Source organism: Podarcis melisellensis (assembly GCF_964234715.1).
Source record: "Podarcis melisellensis genome assembly, chromosome: 14".
NCBI classification, from domain to species: Eukaryota; Metazoa; Chordata; class Lepidosauria; order Squamata; family Lacertidae; genus Podarcis; species Podarcis melisellensis.
Window position 1 is genome coordinate 2,140,962 of NC_138546.1, and position 16,551 is coordinate 2,157,512.

At 42.0% G+C, this 16,551-nt stretch overlaps 1 protein-coding gene and 1 long non-coding RNA gene across 7 annotated transcripts in view; one reads left to right on the forward strand and one right to left on the reverse strand.

Moving 5' to 3' along the window:
• SDK1 (sidekick cell adhesion molecule 1) overlaps positions 1-16,551 on the reverse strand; it is a 597,718-nt gene that overhangs the window by 133,737 nt on the left and 447,430 nt on the right. For all 6 annotated transcript variants that reach the window (XM_081889040.1, XM_081889039.1, XM_081889043.1 and 3 more), the window contains exons 21-23: positions 12,150-12,248; positions 6,099-6,290; positions 4,913-5,034 (exon numbers count right to left, since the gene is read on the reverse strand). In XM_081889040.1, the coding sequence (XP_081745166.1) occupies positions 4,913-5,034; positions 6,099-6,290; positions 12,150-12,248 (413 nt within the window). The remainder of the gene's footprint in view (positions 1-4,912; positions 5,035-6,098; positions 6,291-12,149; positions 12,249-16,551) is intronic.
• Positions 9,613-13,178, forward strand: LOC309357302. The gene is made up of 2 exons (XR_014163066.1): positions 9,613-9,709; positions 12,177-13,178. It is a non-coding gene; the product is annotated as an uncharacterized lncRNA (long non-coding RNA).

Genomic DNA, 16,551 nt, shown 5'->3' on the forward strand with positions numbered 1-16,551 from the left:
AAAACGAAGGAAAGGAGCAGAAAGATTCAGAAAAGGGCCACCAAAATGAAAAGGCGAGAGAGAGGTGATGTGAGAGAAATTACACATGGCATGGAGAAGTGCGTAAGAGAAAAAATAATTATCCCTCTCTCCAACAGTAGAACTCACAGACATCCAGAGAAGCTAAATGCTGGAAAGTTCAGGACAGATAAAAGAATGTACTTCTTCATGCAGTGCTTAGTTAAGCCATGAACTCCCTCCCACAGGGTGAGAGCCACCAACTTGGATGGCTTTAAAAGAGGATTAGACAAGTTCATGAAGGATAAGACTGCAAATGGCTGCTAGCCAAGATGGACATAGGAAGAGCCTGGTGGATCAGGCCAGTGGCCCATCTAGTCCATCATTATCCAGTTCTCACACTGGCCAAGCAGGATCCGAGCACCAGAGCACTCTCCCCTCCTTGCATGTTGTGAGTGTCACAACCATCCCCAGAGGTGCAGGGCATGTTGTTTCAGCAATGCACTGTAGTGTAACCATGGCTTATGTGCTGACTGAGATCTGCTGTATGAACAACCTCGGCATGATGCCCTGGAACCTGGATACTGTTCAGGAATCACAGGCCGAGGTAAAGGTTAAATGGAAACCTCGAAAGATTCCACCAATGGTGTCTCTAAAAAAATATATACATCACTTGGGAAGGCAGGCGAACTAATGCCAGTGTACTGGAAGAAGCAAAGTTCACCTGTGTCAAAGAAGTGATTCTTCAACATCAACTCCGTTGGACTGGTCATGTTGTGTGGATGCCTGATTATTGTCTTCCAAAGCAACTACTCTATTCCAAACTTAAAAATGGAAAGTGTAATGCTGGTGGTCAACAAAAGAGGTTTAGAGACTGTCTCAAGGCAGTCTATGACTCCACCATGGGAAGACGTGTGGTTCCAGAATTGGCCTCCACAATCACTTACAGACTCACTTTTAAAACTGTGTTTATGGAAGACACTCTTACTCGGCTACGAGAGATTGCCAAAGAAGAAGAAATGGAATGCCTGTATGCATCATTCAAAAGGGACCAAACAACTGGAAGCAACCTCACTACCAACGAATGGTCAGTATAAAGGAATAGTCTCAGGAATTCAGCATTTAATCTTAAAAGCACCATATAATATTATTTATAGAAATCTGTAGGTGGGAAGGAAGGAGCAGAGTTTGCCTGACAGGAGAATAAATGAGGAACGGCCAGTTGGAAATAAATAAATAAACCTAGGACACCACAGCAGAAACAAAGAGGGACATTGTTCAGAGCTAATGGAGAGGGGTATTTCTCTGAGGCACACTTAAAGACTTAAGGTGAGAAAACTCTGGAGTATTTCATTACTCAGGCACATGAGTGATTGGAAGTATATTGTAAAAGGCAATTCATCCTGTACTACCCCCTTGTGGCCTATAATTTAACGCACACACACCCAGACAGCCTGTTTAGCATAGAAACTCATGAAACAGAATCTAAAAGCAGATTTCTCCACTGAGGATCAGATAAACTCCTCAGCGAGCTGGACTACAGATATAGAGGCGGGTCTGCAATTCCTGTTGTGGCTTTCTTTCTTCTGAACATTCACAAAGATCTCTACAATTTATTTATAGACTGCCACATATCTATTATGTAGTATCTCACAACAAGAAAGTCTTCCAGCTATTTCACCACTTCCTTTACTGCACTGCAAAAACAAACAAACAAACAAAATGAAAATCTGAAGCAGCTCAAGAGTAAAAGAAGAGAAGTCATCTTTCAATCTTGCTGACTGTTTCACATCCTGGATTGATTTTTTTATTCCCCCAATGGGGCAAATTCTTAAATAATGCATACAGACAGATTAAGGATGAGGAAGGCCCAGGGGTGTATTATTTTCTTTTTTTGAGGGGGGGGGGGGAACAAACCTGTGGTATGATTAGGATTGCCTTTCTCCTCACAGAAGCTTTAAGATGGTACCTCAGGTTAAGAACTTAATTCATTCTGAAGATCCGTTCTTAATCTGAGGTACCACTTTAGCTAATGGGGTTTCCCGCTGCTGCCGTGCCATCACTGCACAATTTCTGTTCTCATCCTGAAGCAAAGTTCTTAACCAGAGGTACTACTTCTGGGTTAGCGGAGTCTGTAACCTGAAACGTCTGTAACCCGAGGTACCACTGTATTTCATTTCACTTTTAATTTGAATACCGCCTTTCTATATTATTATAAGCAAGGCGGCTTACAAGCTGAAGAAACGACAAAGATCACACACCTTTCAACAATCTGATCCAATAAGAAAAAGTCACAATAAAAACGTAACTTTGAAATGAACAGCTTATGTCAAATAAAGTAGTATTCAATAATCCATTTGAATACAATAGTATGAGAGGCACAGAATTGCATAAGGCACAGATTTCTCCACCGTGGTGTGTCCACATAGAGAAAACTACACCTGTTGAATTATATCCTACTAGGTAGGCATCAGAGATGCGGGTAGTGCTATGGCCTAAACCACTGAGCCTTGGGCTTGCCACTTGGAAGGTTGGAGGTTTAAATCCCCATGACGGGGTGAGCTCCCATTGCTCCGTCCCTGCTCCTGCCAACCTAGCAGTTCGAAACCACGTCAAAGTGCAAGTAGATAAATAGGTACCGCTCCGGCGGGAAGGTAAACGGCGTTTCAGTGCACTGCTCTGGTTTCGCCAGAAGTGGCTTAGTCATGCTGGCCACATGGCCCATAAAAACTGTCTGTGGACGAACGCCGGCTCCCTCGGTCAGGAAAGCGAGATGAGCACCACAACTCCAGAGTCGTTTGTGACTGGATTTAACTGTCAGGGGTCCCTTTACCTTTTAGGTAGGCATTAAAGGCACAGAGTCTTAATGGCAGGGGGATATCTTGGTTTAGAAGGTAAATGTAAAGGGAGGGCCTGTTTTATTTTCATTTTTTGTACATCAACTAACAAAGTTTAGCACACAAATACTGATAATATCCCTTGGTATAATGTCTCTCCTCTTCCTTGCATGAGAGGCTTCCTTCTTAAATCATAAAACCCAGCACAACATTTGAGTATTTCTTAGTCTCTAACTAGTTGCAGAATTCCAACATTCCAATTTAAAACTGGCTGATGCGAAAGACAACAGCAACCAGTTAGATGCCTTGGGAAGTTCACTAACGGGGCATGATGGAGGATCCCTCTAGACGAGAGATTGGTGGGTTTTTGTGAGTATATTCTATAAGGTGTCAGAGACGCAACAAAGAACATTAGTTGTGGATTTCTAAAGAACATCATCTTCCTTCACTAGTTCTGAGGTATGAAAAGTGACAGGATTTCAGCAGGAAACTATGGGACATGCACAAGTTGGAAGCAAAGCTGTGTAGCCTCAAACTTTTGCAGGTGTAGACAGTATTGAAAGCAGGATGTTGTAGAAGCACCCCAATACCACCCTGGGCACAAATAATCAGGAATGAATAATAAGAAAAATCTCTAGTGGGGTGCTAATTGTGGTGCCCCTATTGTTTATCATATACACCACAATCAGAGGTACATTGACTTTAAACCACGGACAGTAAATTGCATTTGTTATCTGTTGACAGACTTAGTTTCCATAAACTTGCCTAATCGATTAAAAGAAAGAAAGAAAGAAAGAAAGAGATTGAAAGAGAGAGAGAGACAGACAAATAATCATTCGCAAGACCAGTGAGCTGAGGCACATTTTTATATTTTTAGATCCTGTACAATTGCAAATGTACTGATAGTGACATAAGCACCAAACCTTAATAAAGTGCTCAAGATGGAAATATTTTTATACAGCCAAGCAAGAAGATCATGCTTTTGAAAATAGCTTTCATCTAAATGCATTTCTTAGCATTTCTCTGTTGCTCTCCCTTTGAAGAAAGCTAATAGCTTACACACTCTTAATTATCAACTCGGTGCATTTAAAGGCAACAGTAAATGCTCTCACCTTTGCCCCTGTTCTCTGAATAGAATGGAAGGCCAGCCTTGTTCATTGTCTGTATGCAATTTCTGTTCCTTCTTAGTGGAGAAACATCTATCCCCTCTTTTAACAGGCATCCTGTTACCACTTCCCTGTAGCAGAAAAGCCAACCTCTTGACTCCCCTGCAAGCCAGGCAGATCCATCAGCTCACTTGCTAACTACAGTAGTCCCTTGGTTCTCAAACTTAAGTCCGTTCCAAAACCAAAGTGTTCCAAAAGCAAGGCGCACTTTCCCATAGAAAGCAATGCAAAATGGATTAATCTGTTCCAGACTTTTTAAAAACAACCCCTAAAACAGCAATTTAACATGAATGTTACTATCTAACGAGACCATTGATCCATAAAATGAAAGCAATAAACAATGTACTGCAGTCACATAATCAATCAATCAATCAGTAGCTGAACTGGGTTCCACACAGTCAGAAAAACAAAAGAAAAAATCCACAAAAACAAAAATGCAAAATAAATAGCAAAAACAGACAGACCTCAGCATAACACTCAAAACGGAAGTGTGGCACTCAGTACGGAAGCTTAATACTCAAAACAGAGCACTTTTAGCTTCCAAAAAATGTCCGCAAACTGGAACACTTACTTCTGGGTTTGCAGTGTTTGAGTTCCAGTTGTTTGAGTACCAAGGGGTCTGAGAACCAAGGTACCACTGTATACTTATTTGGTACATTTGCTCTAAGCCCTCACTCAGGAACGCACAGCCAAGAGCCTACGAGATATCGCTCTTGTGAATCTGATGCTGCAACAAAACAACAACAACATCTTTATGAGGTGAATCACCAACTTCGATATTGAACCTTTTCAAATTGTTTTTAGGAGACTCTCGTGGTCATACTCTAGCAGCTTAAAATCAAATGTGATCATATTTTTAGTTCATCAGAATTAAACCTCATCTTAAACCTCATCCACAAATATTTGGCATACCTGGCCTTCCACTATCCATTTGGAGATGGATGTTTTCCCATCGTACCCAGGCCGGAACTGAAGGGTGGCAGAGCGGGGGCTGATGTTGGAAATGACCAAATTGGATGGTGCACCAGGAAGCTCTATATATGGCAACACACCAAACAGAAAGAGAGGGAGAAAAAGAACACAGAGTCAGGGGATAAATACACAGCTCAACATTTCAACAGCTTGAACAGCTGCAATTATAGTAGTAGTAGTAGTAATTTTATTATTTATACCCCACCCATCTGGCTATTATTTTCCAGTGGCAGATCTGAACATCAGAAGTGATCTACTGGATCGCAAAAGAGCCCACCTGGTCCAACATCCTGTTTCTCTCTCTGGCCTCCAAAGAAACAACAAAGAGGACATGAAGGCGAAATTCCTTTCCCCATTGTCACTCTCCAAGAATTGATAGTAACAGGTCTATTGACTCTGAACCAGGACATTGTCTGGAAGTTTTGAAGATGAACCATTCTCTGCTATGAGTATCAGAAGAATATTTATATCTTATAGAGCTCTATGTGCATTCAAAGCTTGGATAATACCTCAAAGCAAGTGACTCCTTGGTAGAAATGGGATTGCCAGTGAAACAAAATAATCATGATAAATGCATAATGATGCGATTCTGGTCACTGTATGTGGATAGCAAGGCACTAAAAGTGGTTTGAGTGCCTCCTCATCTCACCTGCCACTCAACTCCCCACATGGGCTACCATCCCTGAAAAGTAGGAGAGGGGAGGAGTAGGTCAGCTCAGACTATTTCCTTCTCCTCAGCCCCAGCAGCTTGCTGGAGTCCAGATTCTAAGCCTCTGCAAGGCATTCATGAAGGTGTAGATGCAATGGCACAGAGTTAAGGGCACTACATTAATGCAGGGACTCGATTCCTTTAACTACTCATTTCACCATTAGCCTTGAAAAGGCCCCAGTATAACCTCTCACCCAAATCTTTCCTGAATCATGTTATATGACAACCATGCACCAGACCATTGCAAATATGAAAGATATACCAGTGTAAATATATCTCCTGCATTTCCATTTTTCACTTTATTTCTGTAAGTAGCCCTTGTGATCCTTTGGCATTAAAAAAAAATAGAAGAAGAGTTAATTATACCCATCACACACCAATATTTCTGGGGCTGTTCCGATTTCTCTTTTTACCAACCTGGAGGAACACCAGACGAAATGGTTGATGAAGTGACCATGCCGGTCCCCTTTGACGTCTCTGCCGCTACCTCTATCGTGTAAGTGGTGAGAGATGACAAGCCTGTAATTTTGTACTCAAGGGTTGTGTTAGCAAGAGTGCGAGCAAGACGCGATTCATTCCTGCTGTACACCTCCCAGGAGATTTGGTAGCCTGGAAAGGGGAAAGAAAAAAAGGACAAAGAAATCAAGCAGCTGTTATCAGAGGCGTCTTCCACGCCTGTTCCCTGTGCAGTCTTAAAAATCTGTTCAAAGAACAGCTCAGTGACTTGGCCAAGGAGCCTCCAGTGTGTTGATACTCTCCTTAAACAGAAAAGCACTTTTCTATGTAGCAATGTTTGCTCATTAAGCTGGTGTCAACTGCAGCAAAGCAAAGGGTCCTGCCCCCCTGGGCTGAAGGAGCTTCACCTGCCCATTCTGCTGCCCATGGGGCTTCAGAGAGTGACATGCCGACAGAGCCCTCAGCTGTGTTTGTAACCCAAGGGCGACTCAGTGGCAGCTCAGTTCTTGCTTCTTCAACATCCGCCTCAAGCATCAGGAAATTTTATTTCTGGATCATTTTATTTCTCTGCTCCTCCCACAAGTAGCTATTCCCACATGCATAACCAACAGGTTCACATGTGCTTGTCCCCAACATCCAGATTTGAGGGTTATTTCCTGCAGCGCATAACCAGATTATAAGTATACTACAGGTACTGTATAAACAAATGTCAGGGACACACACCCCTTCCCTCTCTGTCCCCGGCTTATGGTGGCATCTTCAGTTGCTGGCAGGAGGGGGCTTACAAACACTTCCTTTTGTGCCATGTTTCTTGGCACAAGTCTATGCTTAAAGCTCCGTGTCCGAGTGCTTGTTTTGTTTTGTTTTTTGATCTCAGTGCTTTCCCCAGAAACCTGTGTTTTACTGAGCAAAAGACTATCAGTTTTTCTGTGGATTGCCATTTGCTCCAATTCAGCAGTAAAACATGGATTTTCTTAGGGAAAGCACTGGGATGAAAAAAATCCCAGATGCTCAGATACTGAGCTTTAAAGCCCAGACCTTTACAGTGGAACCTCGGTTCTTGAACATCTCCATTGACAAATGATTTGGAACCTGAACGCCGAAAACCCAGAAGTAATTGCTTCTGTTTTTGAACGCGCTTCGGAAGTCGAAAGATCTCCATAGCTGCCCTTGCATACACTTTTTTAAGCAGGGTGGATCATTATCTTGCCTTTTCCAACCTTGTACAGCAAAGCCATTGTCCTTATCTGTGCAGCACCTGACCCTCCAACCTCACTTTTCTATTGTAGACTTGCTTGTTAAGCCATTCACTCCTTTGCTCTTTCATTTATGCCTGCCTTCGGTGAACTTTCCAGACTGTCTGTAACCCAATTTTCTCAATTTTGCTTCTGATTTTGCTTGTTCTCCTCTCTCCCTCCTCTGAACCCCTGGTGACAACTTTATTAACTCTGGAGCACATTTGTGAACCTTTCTTGTGACAGCCGAGAGAGAGCTGGTTGGAAAAGTTTGCTTGATTGCAACTTCCCTGGTGATTAGGATCAGGGCAGGAAGGTACAGGACACTCCTGAAGGGATGTGAATAGGATGTGATTCAAGCTCACTAGCGTAAGAGAGGACAGCTCTCCAGCAACTAGCTTGGTCATGAAACAGCCACATTGGCCCTTCCAGGCTTGCTGAATGACAAACTTGGATGGGATAGTATTTTCAAGGATAAATAATGATGATTTTGACGTGATACACCATCATCTACTATCTTTTATCTGAAAACGTAAGAGAGGACAGCTCTCCAGCAACTAGCTTGGTCATGAAACAGCCACATTGGCCCTTCCAGGCTTGCTGAATGACAAACTTGGATGGGATAGTATTTTCAAGGATAAATAATGATGATTTTGACGTGATACACCATCATCTACTATCTTTTATCTGAAAACGTAAGAGAGGACAGCTCTCCAGCAACTAGCTTGGTCATGAAACAGCCACATTGGCCCTTCCAGGCTTGCTGAATGACAAACTTGGATGGGATAGTATTTTCAAGGATAAATAATGATGATTTTGACGTGATACACCATCATCTACTATCTTTTATCTGAAAACAGTCTCAGAGGTAGAGACATAAAATATATAAAGGAATAACTCAAGTGATTTCTAATAGTAAAAGTGTCTTTCAGGAAGGTCAAAAAGATTGTTGCATGTTTACCAATGCAAATCTACGGAATAAAAGGATGTCTTATCTGTTTTGCATCACATAATTGCTGGATTTCGTATGGCACACTCAATTTTTCCATGAACCTCTACTGCCACGTGACCACAAAAATCTATGTGAGGGCAAGATATTTTGTTTTGCACTCTTATCCTTACAAAAGTTATCTTCAAAGGCATCGCTTGCCCATCTGATGAGCTCTGCAGTAGTTGAAGCGCCAAAGCTTTATCCTGTCACCCTGCCACAATGGTTGTGTGAACTGGCCCTGAGCAGGCAGAAAACCCCACCAGCAACACACCAAATGTTCTACTTCTGAAAAGGAGCCCAGCCAAACCAGATAAAAACAAAGCACATGGAGCCCAACCTTGCTAGGAAGGAACTGAACTTGCAGAAGAAACTATGAAGTCCAAAGGGAGAGGCAGATGGAAGGAAGTTCCTTCCATCTGCCTCTTCTTCCTTTGGACTTTTTCTAACTTTTAAAAGGCAGAAACTGTGCAAGATAAGTAGCAGCCTAGAAGAACTGAAGAGGCAGAGGCAATTGGGTTTTATCTGACTCCAGTTTCAGGCAGGAGAAGAAGCATTCCTTGTTCTCTGGCATTAGCCCCTTCTCCATAAGCTGCAGCCTAACTGAAACTAATGACCAGAAGAGTTTCAGAAATAATTTTCTGTTGATCTGGAGTAAATTCTGTATGAGAGAGCAGTACATCCAATCACAAACTGTCCGTCTGCATCCAGGCCCTCATAAATCAGAGTTTGCTGAGGGAGAGAGGAAGATACTGAAATTTACAATGAGAGCAACGGGCAATTTACCAAAGCTGGCTTGCTCCCTCCTAATGCCCTCTGCGCTTTCCTCTCATTCCGCACACTAGAATTAAAAACCAAGTCACAGCAAATGACATCCATGCACCGAAGTGATGAAGTGGGAGCCTCCTAAGCACTCTTAGGTTTCTAAGCAGCATTGGATAAGCCACTGAACCATTCAAGGGAAATGAATGATTTCGCCACCTCCCATCTCCCTGCCTTAAATGCAATGTTCACCGTAACAGGGGAACTTTTTCTTCCTTATAAACCTTGCCTGACATGTCTCTAGGCCTACATTTCCTCATAAATAAAAGGGATCTTCACTTTCCTCCCCCTTTCCTAAAATAATTTGATTCAGGTATAGAACGAACTGTCACCTTACTAAGCCAGCTTCAAAGCTTCCATAGGACCTGCTTGCATCCCCGTTGGCTAGGGCCATCTTGTTTCATCTTGTTCTCTGCTTTTTTGTTTTCTAGCAACCACATGGACTAGCCCTGATTTTCTCTAGAAGGAAATGTTTCATAACACATCCACAATGACATGGCACAGAATCCACGATGGAATCATTATTGGTTTGTTACTTATACGTTTGACACTAAAAACCACAAATAGCCACATTTAACAGTCTAAAAAAACCCAAAAATGCAACATTTAATAAATCTACATGGCAGGGGGGGAATGAATAAAGCAATCCACCAATCAGCATTTCACCTCACCCCTCTGAAAAGTTTGGGCAAAGAGATGGGTCTTTAATTGTCATCAAATTCTCAATAAAGTTAGGGCATAACCTCTGAGAGGAGGTCATACCATAAGTTGGTTGGTGCATGAGTTCAGCACATGGGTATGATTTCATTGCCCAGTTGCCACATTTTGGGTTGAAAGCTTCCAGCAATTGTTGGGATCACTTTCAAGCAGGAAGGCAGGCAGGCAAGCAGATTTTATTGTTTTTTGTGACCATATAACTTCCATAGAAGGAAGTATCCAAGTCAAAAAACACCAAAACACATTTTTAAAAACAACAACATTAAAATACATTTTGGCCTGGCCTGGCAGCCCTGTGATCAGCATCGTCTTCATCTTAGTTTTCAAAGGCCTGTCTGAACAGGAAGGTCTTAGCCTGCCAGAGGAAGGATAACAAGGAGGGCACAAGTCTGGCCTCTCTTGGGAGAGAATTCCACAGTATGAGGGTAGCCACAGAAAAAGGCCCTGCCTCTTATGTGCCACCACCAAGTGGGCCTCTGATGTTGCTAGGACTGGGAGAAGGTGCTCATTCAAGAATCTTAACAGCCAGGCAGGTCCATATGGGATAGACGATCGTTCAGGTAGTGGGGTCCAAGGCATACACATAGACCCAATTAAATCACATGCATATGAGAAATACGCGCAGCACAGAAGGTTATTTAAACTCTATAAAGCTTTTTGTCCAATATCCACACTGTCTCAAATAGATGTGGGGAGCTAAATTGCCCCACAGAGAACTTTTCTAGAGGCCATGACTGTGAGCTGGTTGTATTTTTTTTTTTAATAATTTTTTATTCATTTTCCAAACATGTAATAAAAAACAAACAAAACACAAAACAAAAACATACAAACACTTAAACATGTATAAATTCATAATCTTATTTTCATGCACCTTCTTTCCCCTGACTTCCCCATACCTCCCTTTCGCTGCATCCTTGTTTTACATTTCTTTAGCAACTCCTCCAGTCAATTAACTATTTAATTCCCTTTCATTAAATTTTCTTTAACTTATTAGTTACAGCTGTAATTCTCTATTTCTTATTCCTTGACATCTTAACACTCCTCAACTTTACAACAGTTTTTGAGATATATTTTAAATTTCTTCCAATCCTCTTCCACTGTCTCTTTCCTCTGGTCACGGATTCTGCCGGTCATCTCTGCCAGTCCCATAAAGTCGATCACCTTTGTCTGCCATTCTTCCAGAGTAGGTAGTTCTTGCGTCTTCCAATACTTTGCCAAAAGGATTCTTGCTGCTGTGGTGGCATACATAAAAAAAGTCCTATCCTTCTTCAACACCAATTGGCCCACCATGCCCAGGAGAAAAGCCTCAGGTTTCTTAGGAAAGGTCCACTTAAGGACTTTCTTAATTTCATTATAGATCATTTCCCAAAAGGCTTTAATCCTCGGGCAGGTCCACCAAAGGTGGTAAAAGGTACCTTCAGTCTCATTGCATTTCCAACATTTGTTATTGGGCAAATGATAAATTTTTGCGAGCTTGACTGGGGTCATGTACCACCTGTAGATCATTTTCATTATGTTTTCTTTTAAGGCATTACATGCCGTAAATTTAACACCAGTGGTCCATAACTGTTCCCAGTCCGCAAACATAATGTCATGACCGATATCTTGTGCCCATTTAATCATAGCTGATTTCACCGTTTCATCCTGTGTATTCCATTTCAACAGCAAGTTATACATTCTTGACAAATTCTTAGTATTGGGTTCTAACAATTCTGTTTCTAACTTTGACCTCTCCTTCTGAAATCCTATTTTCCTGTCCTGTTTAAATGTCTCATTCATCTGATGATAATGCAACCAATCTCGTACTTTGGACTTTAATTTCTCATAACTCTGTAGTTTAACGTTTTCACCATCATATTCTAAAATTTCACAATATTTTGGCCATTTAGACTCCATGTTAAGTTTTTTCACCTCCTTAGCTTCCATTGGTGACAACCACCTGGGGGTTTTGCTTTCCAATAAATCTTTATACCGCATCCAAACGTTGTATAATGCTTTCCTAACAATATGATTTTTAAAACCCTTATAGACTTTTGCCTTGTGAGCTGGTTGTAACTGCCCAATGACCTCTCAATACACACCTTTGCTGACTCTTCAAGCTTTAAATAGGAGTAGCGGCAAGCTTGAATTCTCCGCCAGAAGCTCTCGATAAAAGCTGGCCATATTGATCACTGTAGTGCAATGAGTTTCTTTCTTTTTCTCCTATTCCCCTCCCCATCTTTTCGTAAGTGGCTGCTTGCTGATACTTGCCTGTAATGATGCCATTTTTCTCTACAGGTTCTTGCCAGCTGACCTTGAGCGAAGTGTCCAGAATCTCGGTGAAACTCAGGTGCCCCACAGCTCCTGGCTCTGGCAATCAGAAAAAGAAATCTGTTATAACAGGAGAGGCTCTGTTCACTTCAGATCTGATTTAGCCAAAGAGAGAAAACAGGCACCTAGGCCAGGACTACTACCTGCAGAGAGTGCTGTCAGAGCAATCAATGTGCTAAGGACCATTCTAATTATCATCTGCATGAAAGATTTTACCCCATCCTCTTTTCACAGAGCTAAGGAGAGTGGCAGGAAGAGATTTAGCCACACTGATTCAAAGTCTCTTCTCTTCATTGAATATAATCAGATCAGGCTGAATCCTGAAAAGCAGCCTCATGTGCTGTTGCCCCTTGTGGAAACAAACCATCTTGTTGGAGGGTGTGTGTGTGTGGTGTTGGGCTCACATCGCCACGTGTGGCAGACCTGTGAAAAGGTGGCCACATTCTGAGAGGAACTGTTGAAAGAAATTAGAGGCATAACTGCACAAAATATAATCAAAGGGCATAGTCGCCTTTACTTAATCATTACCTAGTGGTCAATATGAATCTGCATTTTAAGCATCTTATTGGCCAGCTTTTATTAGCAGCCAAGGCAGTAATAGCTAGATATTGGAATTTTTAGAGGCTGTGCATTGACCACATGGTCTAAAGTCTGGCAATTAACATGGATAGAAAAAACCTGACTACTAAGCTAAAAACAGAAAGGGGAACAAAATGAAAAGACCAAATTTTTCATGGATTGGCATACTTTTATTATGTACAGTACAAAAGAAGAGGGTGTAGGACCTCATCCACATTACAGACTTTCTTTGGTTGCTGTGCTTTGCACACAACTGGAACTGTCACACAACTGGAATACGATAACTTGAGGGACATAAGTGTGAATGTAACAAGCTCTGATGTAATTCAATCCCATGCCTTTGGACAGGGTGGGTTTTGTTGTTTTGTAAGAAAATAAATTTCATGTCATTTCTTACTGGATTGTTATTTCACCTTTATAACAAAGTCTTTAAAATAATAAAATAAAGAAAGCCAACCACCTTTCCCCCATGTCTTTTGCAGGTGCTGAATAAATGTCTGCAGTGTCACATAACATTTGAGCAGGGACTTTGCAATAGTGAAGGGCACATGGAGGTCAAGGATATCCACCCACTGCTTAGAAAAGCCCATTCCCAAAAAGCACTTTCAAAATACCACTCACAGGGCAAGGATCTTCAGCACATGCGTGTAACTGGGCGGAATTTCTAAAGGAAGCTTTACAGCTTAAGCTCAACAGCACTTAAAACAGTATTCTCTGGTGGGCAATGAAAACAGTGTAAAATAGAACTAGCATCCAAAAAAATGTGCTGTCTTAGTTCAATCTTGATCTTCAATGAAGGCACAGAGACTGATTTGTGAGACTGCTAGCTCTCCTCACTTCCACAGATTTATTGAGAAGAGAGAGGCTTCTGCTCACTTTGCATTCACTATGCTTCTAATACTTGGATCCCTGCCAGACTGGGCCGTCTTCCTGCTCTGCTGACATCAGTTGGCAATTCATATTCTGTTTCCTCTTCACTTTTGCACAGGCTCTGATTCCTCTCCAGCTATGGAGAAGAAAGATAGCTAAGAGGCTAGTGCTAGCCAATTTCCAATTCTACACCTACAATTCAGGGGACACTGTTGAAACTTCATTCTTCAGCCTCCAGTAATCAAAGTGTTGCACAAAGAGAGCTTCTGGTCCAAGACAAATCTAGGATTCTCTATTAATGGATGCACTATGACCCAACTCTGGCCATAGGAGTGTCAAATTCAGGCAGACTTTTGCATCAATAAGTCAGAGTGGCTCAGAACACACTCATTTGGTCCTAAGAAAACTTCTACATCAGGCTGGCTTGCTGGTCTCAACAACTAGGGAATTTTATTCATGCTGTGCCTTGTTGCCTGTAACTGCTACCAGCAGGGGAGCTTATCTGTTGATTGACTCCTCTTCAGGAACATATGAGGTTTCTCTCTATCTTGGAGAAAAACAGAGGGAGTGAGACCATGCTGATTCTCCTGGACATCTCAGTGGTTTTCAGTACCATTATCCACAGTATTCTCCTGAATAACTGTCTGGGATGGAAAGTGGGGACACCAACTTATGGTTGTTGCATCCCTGTGTTGACAGCCAAGTCTTGGACATGGTGCTGAATGACTACTGCTGGGGTTCCTGATGTTTATGCCATTGGTTCCCAGAGAGCTATATTCTGTCTTTCTGCTACTCAACATATCCATGCAACTTCTAAGTGAGGGTATCCAGAGATCTGGAGTGAGGTGTCATTAATATATGGGTGGCATCCAACTCTGTTTCTTATTATCATCAAATCCAGATGAAGAAGTCAAGTCAGTCAAATTTATTTGCGAAAAACCACTGGTCATTACAAAAATGAAGACATAATTGAGCTGAGATATATATCAAAGAATAAGTGATTCACCCATACATTAGACTCCATTTGGCATGATTATTTTTGTCTGATCCATTGCATGGTAGAGCAAACACAGAAGCATTATATACTACCAACCAAATAATATAGTCTTTAGGGAAATCACACTTCTGAAACTGGTATTTGCTTTGGGAGGAGAAGCACTGGAGGATTTTCCCCAAATGCATAGAGAAAACTCTGCCCCCCATTCATACACTCTAGCAACATGACAAAAATTACAGTGTTAATATTTACACTTTTCACTTCATAGCAGAAGGAGATTTACAGGCATCTCAGTCATGCCAATATCCAGTACTTTTCTATCAGTGGCCTGAGCACTGGTGCTTTTTTCGCTTCCTGTTGCTCTACCGCAAAGGACTCAGCTGGGTCCCCTGCAACTGCTAGGTGGAAATTGCTATTCTCTTCTTCTTCTTCTGGAAGCAAACATAGCCCAGATTCTCCTGCAGTGAGTGACAAGAAGAGCTTCCCTTTCACCGCTGTGTGGAGCTGACTGTGAGCTACAAAGCCTTTCCTATCCAAAATGGACAGGATGATGAACTCAGGAGCTTTAATGCACCATAGTCTACCTTGAAGGAAGAAGCAGTCAAGCACAGAGAACTACAGGTAGGCAGAATAAGTGGCTTAGAATGATCCTGGGTGTGTGTATTTGTGCGTGTAAGTGAGAAAGAGTGGAGAAACAAAGCAGTGAAGAGTGTGCATCTAGCCCAGTCCTATCTACTTGTCTGACTGGCAGCAGTGAAATGATGAAAGTGCATAACAATTATGCATGGCAGAGGGAACATGAAAAGAAAAAAGGCTTTTCTCCCTCTCTCATAACACTAGAACTTGTGGACATCCAATGAAGCTGAAGGCTGGAAAATTTGAGACAGATAAAAGATGCCAGTTTCCTATGGGCATCTGGTTGGCCACTTTGTGAACAAGATGCTGGACCAGATGGGCCATTGGCCTGGTCCAAAAGGCCTTCCTTGTGTTCTTATATTCCGTTCTTGCAAGAACACAAGAAACTGCCCATATGTCCATCTAGCCTACTATTCTCTGTTCAGATTGGTCATGGGTCTCCAGGAGCTCACATAAAAGCCATTCATATCACTAGCCAGCAGGTTTGTTTTTTTAATAGCTTAGTAACTGGACCTGTGATCTCCATTATGCGAAGCAAGTGTTGTGTCCTTCAACTAAAGTCCCCTTTCTTGCCAAAATCACAAGCAGAAATATTTCCCAGTTCTAATTCTAATTTTAATTCTAATTGCCAAGGACAAAACCGGGGAGTTTCTACATGTGAACTATGAAATCTCCTGCAGAACTATGGTCCTTTCCTATGTGCCATGGTAGGAAAGGAGGTAAGGAGCAGGCAAAAGAAGAAGAGGGGGAGACAGAACAACTGGTCTAGAGCCATGTTAGATGTACACACTTAGCAACCACCAGATCAGTTGAAGCCTTAAAAATCAGATTATTTCTGAAGTAATTCAAGCAACAGTTCTGTCTTCTGCTTTGCAATTCCGAATTTAAGTAAACACATTTGTAGTTAAGCAGCTTTGCAGATATCCAGTGGTTAGCCTGCAATCTGCTAGCCTGCAAAAGTTCTGATGGCAGAAAATCTGTTCTTTGAACATAGAAGTATCTTTCCCAACAAGTCTCTCCCATGGCCAATTTGTCAGCATTTGGAATCAGACTTCTTTAGCACTGAAGCTGTCTATATGATTCGTCTTTGTAGGAAGAGTGGCGAACAGATGGTTATTCTCGAGGCATTGGGAAAGGAAATAACCACATCAAGAAGCTGTTCGTATCTCCTGCATTGTCTGGGTTTGTCTCTACAGCAGCAGGAGTGAGATTTCAGATGGGAAGCGGGGAATTGAAGTGAAGAGTACTTGTGCTGAACAC